General features: G+C 38.4%; 2 protein-coding genes across 4 annotated transcripts; one reads left to right on the forward strand and one right to left on the reverse strand.

Moving 5' to 3' along the window:
• The first annotated feature begins 1,421 nt into the window (after positions 1-1,421).
• Positions 1,422-5,685, forward strand: Mms19 (MMS19 nucleotide excision repair protein). Of its 2 annotated transcripts, XM_017637445.1 has the most exons (8): positions 1,422-1,663; positions 1,734-2,117; positions 2,181-2,530; positions 2,586-4,091; positions 4,332-4,479; positions 4,677-4,774; positions 4,838-5,005; positions 5,234-5,684. In XM_017637445.1, exons 1-8 carry the CDS (start codon positions 1,579-1,581, stop codon positions 5,426-5,428), a joined length of 2,934 nt encoding a protein of 977 aa, XP_017492934.1. In that variant the 5' UTR covers positions 1,422-1,578; the 3' UTR covers positions 5,429-5,684. The 2 variants fall into 2 exon arrangements, with proteins under 2 accessions (XP_017492934.1, XP_017492935.1); XM_017637446.1 differs by lacking the exon at positions 4,677-4,774 and having other exon boundaries at positions 4,332-4,577; positions 5,234-5,685.
• Positions 5,686-5,709: 24 nt separating this feature from the next.
• Positions 5,710-7,714, reverse strand: rtp (MORN repeat-containing protein retinophilin). 2 transcript variants are annotated; one of them, XM_017637448.1, is made up of 4 exons: positions 7,357-7,714; positions 6,727-6,777; positions 6,396-6,654; positions 5,710-6,318 (listed from the first exon to the last, which is right to left on the reverse strand). In XM_017637448.1, exons 2-4 carry the CDS (start codon positions 6,746-6,748, stop codon positions 6,051-6,053), a joined length of 549 nt encoding a protein of 182 aa, XP_017492937.1. In that variant the 5' UTR covers positions 6,749-6,777; positions 7,357-7,714; the 3' UTR covers positions 5,710-6,050. The 2 variants fall into 2 exon arrangements, with proteins under 2 accessions (XP_017492937.1, XP_017492936.1); XM_017637447.1 differs by lacking the exon at positions 7,357-7,714 and adding an exon at positions 6,848-7,061.
• Between the last annotated feature and the right edge of the window lie 273 nt (positions 7,715-7,987).

Below are 7,987 nucleotides of genomic sequence, written 5' to 3' on the forward strand. Positions count from 1 at the left end.
TGTAATTATAAAATAATCTCAGATTTAACCGATAACTGTTCGGTGTCCAACCAAGTTTTATCGATTATTTTTGCGCTAGCAAGGAAGAGAGGTTTGGAAAAGAATTTTTAATAAAATACTAAGTTAAAATATATTTAAGGTGCTTAATATAGCAGAAAAAAGTGATCACGGCGGCACAGAGAAGAAACATAACTTTTCCTTGAGATGTTAGAATAACAAGCACAACAAATTTCACGGCTAATAATCTGAGATTTGCCTGTGTAAACGGGGTGATTAAAAAACGAGCTTTGATTGAGATAATATTGTTATGTGAACATAGTTTNATATTGATATGTGAACATAGTTTTAGTTGAGTACTAAATATGACCCGATAATATGCGCCGATAACATTAAACTTTTGCAACATATCGAATAGAGGTGTCAAACTATCGATAGTCACACCATCGATAGTTTCGATAGTTTTCAGGAAAACTATCAATATTCACGATAGTCTCGAAAAGAACAAAACTATCGATAGCACTATCGATAGCGCTAAATCAGTTAGGTTGCTTTCATGAACCAATTAGAACAGATCTGACCGGTTGAGAAGTAGCCATTTGTATTAGCAATTGAGAAAAAAGTGTGTGACGTTCGTAATTTTGAAGTTGGCTATTTCTGTTTTGCTTCTTTCTTTATGTGTATTTTGTCGGTGGTTTATNCATGAACCAATTAGAACAGATCTGACCGGTTGAGAAGTAGCCATTTGTATTAGCAATTGAGAAAAAAGTGTGTGACGTTCGTAATTTTGAAGTTGGCTATTTCTGTTTTGCTTCTTTCTTTATGTGTATTTTGTCGGTGGTTTATTTCAGTGATTTTTTGTGCAAATGTAATTAAAATGAAGTGCGCGGTGATTGAATGCAAAAACACATACATAAATAATAAATTGGTTAGCACAAACATATGCACAAAATTGCTTGCATTTTTTCTTTATGCTTCCTTTTCATATTCTTTGTTTACTTTTCACAGAAAATAACATGGCGCCGAAATTACAAACGTCAGCCAGAAAATCACTTTTTTGTTTTGCTCCATCTTGTCAGATCTTGTGTAGTTTGTTTTTACAGGATCATAGTGAAATAAATATTAACTTATAAAAGTTTGCTTAGCCAAAATACTTCTCTTTTTAGAAAGTTTAAAAACAAACACAAGTTACACAAACAAAACAGGATTTACCATTAACATATGTATGTATTTTGGCCTAAATGCGTGCATATTTGAATATGACGTCGGCATCACACTAAAAAACAAAATTTCTAATTCAAATTAAAAAATTCCAATAATTTCAAAATAATTGGTAGATATGATCGATAGTCCTACTAAACTATCGATACTTTCGATAGTATAAGAAAAAACTATCAATGAGTATTGATATTCCTAAAAACATTGAAACTATCGATACTATCGATAGTGCCATCGATAGTTTGACAACTCTATTATCGAACACATTTGACATTTCAGGAGAACACGCATTCTTCCTATTTCGTGAAAGAAAATTATTTATTTATTTTATCAGCTCTTCCAGTTGCGGCGTGAAGAGTCATCATGACACCTTTGACACAAAATGGAATTGAAGAGGCATTCGCTAGTGAGGATGCGCTAAAGCATGCAGCCACCAAAGTTAGTACTAGTAAGTGCACACACATTCTATCAGCAAGATGAGATTTTTGTTTTTACTTACAATCCTAATCCACGCTTAGATATCATCAATGGCGTCTATGATATATCACATGTTGTGGAGCAAATGGGTTTTGCTCTGACTTCACCAACATTAGAGCAGCGCGTTAATGGAACGAAGCTTCTTTCTTTTGTGCTGCAAGGTTTACCCAAGGACTATCTCGATAGAAAGCAACTAGAGTTCGTTGCTGATTTTTACACGGATCGGTTGAAAGACCAACATAGTGTGTTACCTGCTGTGATCGATGGCATCCATGCATTAGTGGAAATGAAGGAATTGCCCGCGGAATGTGTGCCGAAAATTTTGAATACATTCTTCAAACACACCTCTTGCCAGTCACATCAACGTGCTGAACGGGGGAAGTGGTTTAAAATTTTAAAATTCTTAGCAGAGCAGTATGAGAAAGGTAGACTTTTCAAGTAGTATACGAGCTTAAATAATATTAGATTTGTTTAATTTTGTATTTTAGAGCTAAAGCAAATGTCTGGCGATTTTATGTATGGATTGATAAATTCTATTGATGGCGAACGCGATCCCCGAAATTTAGATTTTATCTTCACTTTCATGCCTGACTTGATAAAACGCTTTTCGCTTTTACATTTGGGCGAAGAAATGTTTGAAATATTTGCCTGTTATTTCCCAATTGATTTTACTCCGAGTCGCGAGGATCCCAGCGATATTTCGCGCGACAATTTGGCTGCCAAACTAGCGGACTGTTTGGTAGCATCACCTGAATTTATTGAGTGGGTAGTACCATTGGCATTGGAAAAGTTGGAGAGTGATTTAGTCGTCGCGAAACTGGACTCGTTGGACCTACTTGTGAGAGGCCTTTGCGTATTTTATTATGTACAATTATTAATATATTCAATTACAGCGTAAATCAGCACTTAAGTTTACACCGAAACTATTATCTCAGCATTTTGAACCCATCTGGACGGCATTAAAGAACGAAATATTCCCTGGTGGTGATAATACAGATATTTTTTCGGGTGGCCTTGTGCTATTGCGCACAATTTTGGAGCAGGCATGCTCAACTCCAGATATTAGCCATAGTTACCAAACCACTGTCCTAGGCACCATTTTGCCGCACCTAAGCGATGTCAACCAGCGCCTCTACAATCCGTCGGCGGCAATTGCATTGGTTTGCGTTGCGGGCGATCCGCTTTTTGCAAGCGGTCGTATACTTAACACTTTTCTATTGAAACTTAACACCAAAATAGCAAGTACTGACCGAGAGGGCAAAGAAGAGGCGTCCACAGATACCTCCTCCTACAACGAAGAGCAACGGATCAAAGTGTATACGATAATCGCTCAACTTTTCAAGATAGCTGCCTTACGAAATTGTTTGGAGCAGCTCAACAAAGAGACGTGTGAACAAATACACGCTGACGTTATTGGAGTTTTACGCCTAAAAATAAACTCCGATGCCCAAGAACAAAATATCGACCTAAAACACGCTGCGCTAAGTGTGCTTACCGAAAGTGTACCTGTGATCAGTGAACCAAAGCGCGCGCTCCTTTACAAAGTGCTCCTACAACTTGTTACACATGATTCACTTGAGTTGCGATGTATAGAACTTCTGGAGTTATTGGGCGCTTGCCATCCCGTCGAAGTGCAGTCAAATTGCATCGATGTGCTAGCACGCAACTTTTCTATATATCCGAATTTCGTAAAGCGCAAAGTATTCCAGCATTTGCTACCTTTAGTGGTACAAGCAGCATTTACATCGCGCGTACTTGATTTGGTGTGGTACTACGCTTTCGGACATGATATACCACATGATGTGCAACTAATCGCGCTTGAAGCGCTTAATATGCTTTTAAATAGCAATGACAAATGTCTCATCGTTGAACTGCAGACCAATAATTGCCTTATTGCCAAGCTAGTTGCATTGGCTTTGGGGCCCGCACCACTTACCATACCCGTGTTGGAGCAAATAGCAGCAGCACTTTGTCGTATCGAACAACATTTGTCTGTTTCAGAACAATACATAATTGCAACTGAGTACCTGTCCCAGCTGAAATTGCAGTCTGCAGCCCACTTATATGTGGCTAAAGGGCTACTAGGTCGCTTGCATCAAGACATAACACTAGATGACTTCCTGGAGTGGCTACTGAGAGATTTGACGCAGGTGTCATTAAGCACTGACGAAGTGGATGATAAGAAAGAAAACATACGCACCGTTGCACGCCAGTTGCTTTGCAGCCTGGTTAACCGGATAGAAGAAAACGAAAAAAATCGTTCGAATTTAAATAAGATTTTAGCGATGTTGAAAAATCAAATTAAGGATGAAAACGCATTCGCTGTAGAGACACTAGCATGGTTGGCCAAAGGACTAATTGTATGCGGCAGCGAGCTAATAGCCGAAATTATTGAAACAGTGAGAGAATAGCGAAGAATAGCCTTTAAATAGTCGATTAACTATGTTTTTATTTTTTTAGCTTACCGAACTGTTGGACCATCCCACCTTGGCCTCGNGGCTGTAGAGACACTAGCATGGTTGGCCAAAGGATTAATTGTATGCGGCAGGGAGCTAATAGCCGAAATTATTGAAACAGTGAGAGAATAACGAAGAATAGCCTTTAAATAGTCGATTAATTATGTTTTTTTATTTTTTTAGCTTACCGAACTGTTGGACCATCCCACCTTGGCCTCGGGTGCAACTACCGCGTTTGAAATAATAGCTGCAGAATGTGATGAGCTATTTCTAACTAGAGTAAAATTTCTATACAAGCAAAAGCTTTTCGTTGTGGTTTTGAACAAGTTAGGCGCTAAGCTAGAAGCACATTCCGAACGTCATCTTATTGCTTTTATATATGTGTTGAAAAGTGCGCCTCATGTCGTGCAGAAAATGAACATTGAGAAGGTTTGTTGGAATTAAATGCGCACATATATAATTCCAGAAAATTATTATCACCTTTTATTTCAGATTGGTCCATTGCTATTTAAATCGCTTGAANATTAGGCGCTAAGCTAGAAGCACATTCCGAACGTCATCTTATTGCTTTTATATATGTGTTGAAAAGTGCGCCTCATGTCGTGCAGAAGATGAACATTGAGAAGGTTTGTTGGAATTAAATGCGCACATATATAATTCCAGAAAATAATTATCACCTTTTATTTCAGATTGGTCCATTGCTATTTAAATCGCTTGAATACGATCACACCAATATGCTGTGTATTTCTCTAGATATTTGTGAGCGATTTGTCGCAGCAGGAGATGAATACTTTCTTAGACATTTGAATCATATGATACCGAGCTGTTTACAGTTAGCAAAATACCAAAAATCTATGGTAAGTGCAAAACTGCAGAGGTACATACATAAATATAATAAGGTTTGCAAGGTGCTGGAATTCCAAAGATTTTCACAATTATTCCGTGAGAAAAATTCACTTTTGTGTTTATATTTGTCCGGTTTCTCAGCCAAAGGACATTGTTTAAACGACTATTTGGATTGAAACCCGTAAAAATGCTATCACTTTTTTATATTTATATTATCGTTCTCCTTATATAACTTGCAGAAAGTGCGCATCGGTGCTTTAAATCTTCTACACGATATTACCAAATATCCAACGCATGTGCTGTTAACGCATAAACTTGATGTCGTGCTGGAACTGGCGGTACCATTAGATGACCGTAAGCGGTTAGTTCGCAATGCAGCTGTTCGTACGCGAAACGCCTGGTATTTGGTGGGTACAAACGCTGCCAGCGAGTAAATGCACAAGTGGCCGCTGTGATTCATCGGACGGATACGCTATTTTTTCGTTTTTTTTTTTTTATTATTTAGGTTCGATTTACTATAAAGTTCATATAGACAAGTACAATAACATAGTAGTAAAATAGACAAAAACAAATGCAAAGACGTAAATATCTAAATATGCGTGTTTGTATACGCGAAAGAGTTTAAAAAACAGCTCTTAATTTGTAAATACATTTTACAAGGAACTGATAAATAAAAAAATAAAAAAATCGTTTCAAAACACATTAAAACGCGTAATTTTTAGTTGGCTAAATCGTTAATATTTATTCCAAAACTACGAATTTGAACAAATTTTTGTTACTTATATCAATATGAAGCATTTCAAAAACGTATTCACTTTGCCACAGGTCACCTGGAGTGATAGTGGGCTACAAAACATATGCAAATAAATTTCGCAAATGTACACACTTGTGTATGAAAGTATATATGTATGTGTGTAAATGAGCCCATGTCGTTGCGGTACCATAGAACCGACTATTATTATGGGAACGCTTGTGATCAGATCGCTGATGGTCGAGTGTGTGTTTGTTTGCATTTTAGGTATGTATGTTTTTGTACATATGCTAGCATGCCTAACGCTAGTACGGGTGGTCACACAGTGCACGCGCCATAAGCGCACATTTCTGCGCGCGCTGCACCATATCCGGACAACGTTGCTTGCGTACCAAACGGCAGTCTTGAAAGAACCCTTCATTGCGGGGAAAGCCGTGTGTGAAATCGCGAAACGTTAGCAGGCCGAATCCCCAGATTTTGCCACCACGAAATTCACCCTCAAATTTCATGCCATCGGAACGCCAAAATATGCCGAAACCATGAAACCAGCCTTGCATAAATTCTCCCTCGTATCTATGTATGTGTAAGGTGAACAACAAACACATTAATTTTACAATTTTCGCCTATGTCGAAGTGATATCCTTGCTTACTTGGCTCCATCAGAAAACCAAAGGCAACCAAGGCCATGACTCACACCATCGTGGAATTGGCCATCGTAGCGCGTACCATCGGGAAATTGTAAATGTCCGACGCCATGTTTTTGGCCACGCTGATCCCATTCACCAATGTAACGTGTAGAGTCCTCATATCGCCAACCACCGACCTTCACAGCGCCAAACGAAGTGTTGTGGTCTTTGCGCTGGCCACCCGTTAGGCCAGCAGCGCCGCGTCGTACTTCGCCTACAACACCTGCAATAACAACGAGGTCAGGCAATTGATTGGAATAGTAAATGATTGAAGTTTTTGTTGATGTGAGCTTACTTTGATCCTCGTAGTCGTCCATGCTGGCCTATGGGTTTGCTTTTGTGGAAGCTGTTAAAAGTTTTATTGAATTATTTTTAACTAAAATGCAGAGTGCAATGAAAATGCAATGTAAACTGACTGCTAAATGCTGCTGGAATGGAAAGCAGTGAAAATCCACTCAAATTCTTAAGTGCCGCACTACACTTGATTGTGTAGCTCACATCGGTTTACTTAGAACAGAGCTGAGGCAAACAGTATATTGTGACCAAACACCAAATTTCGTTTAGGTAAAATTGTATAGTCAATTAACACAAAAGCTTAATTCCTAAACATATTTCATATATTAAAAAGAAATAATATACATCAATTTAGTTCCGAATATAAAATACATATTAGAGATCTTCAAGAGAATTCGATGAATATTTTTAAAGTAATTGTGAAAGAAACACTAAACAATTTAATAAACTAAAATATGATTTAGCCTAGTTTAGCGAACAGCAAGTACCACATTAACGCCCAGTAATGATTCTACTTGTTTGGCTTCGCAGCTAGCAGCAACATTCGAGTGGTTTTCCGCATCCAAATCTAATTAGCATATACGACTGGAAAGCGTCAATCTTTTCTCAAGTTTCTTACGCTTTTGCTCACCTTTTCAGTGACTACTTGACACTTCGGTTGAATGCCACATTGGGTGAGCACAGCGAACAACAGCAAACTAAATAATTTCCGGTCCTGGGACAAAATCCATGAAGCTTGATGAATGCAAGTACTGGAGGGGTAGTATGACAGAAGAGATGTTTGGAAACTTTTGGTCGAAGAGTGAAACCAAATGTTGGATTGTTGTAGCAGCATAAAACTTTTTGTCGAATACTGTTCATGGGGCAGTCCTTGGTCAAAGGTACGTAAATCTGTGCCGTTCCTGTTAGAATGGTCATCATATGCACGATTGTTTCAGAAATGGAAGTTTTTTTCCGCCTCCGCTTTACATGGGAACGAGCAAATTACTATTNCCGGTTTCAGTGGTGTCGGAGTTCGTCTGAAAAGTTGTTTCAATTATTGCCAGCAATTGACAGATTTCGTGAGCAAGTATCTTTAATTACCGGCAGGTGGAGATGCCGGGAAGTGCTATCATATTGCCTATATGTGCCCGTGTATTTTGCTTCGAAATTGCGCTGCGAAAATTTACCAGATACGAGTATGCTTATGTAGTGTCTGTGAATCCTCTGTGTCGGCTACCAGCTTCTATATGCATCATTGCTCAGGTCACAAACGCGTGAAT

This window comes from Rhagoletis zephyria, unplaced genomic scaffold, assembly GCF_001687245.7.
Source record: "Rhagoletis zephyria isolate East Lansing unplaced genomic scaffold, Rhagoletis_zephyria_1.1 Rzeph_scaffold_21179, whole genome shotgun sequence".
Classification (NCBI taxonomy): Eukaryota; Metazoa; Arthropoda; class Insecta; order Diptera; family Tephritidae; genus Rhagoletis; species Rhagoletis zephyria.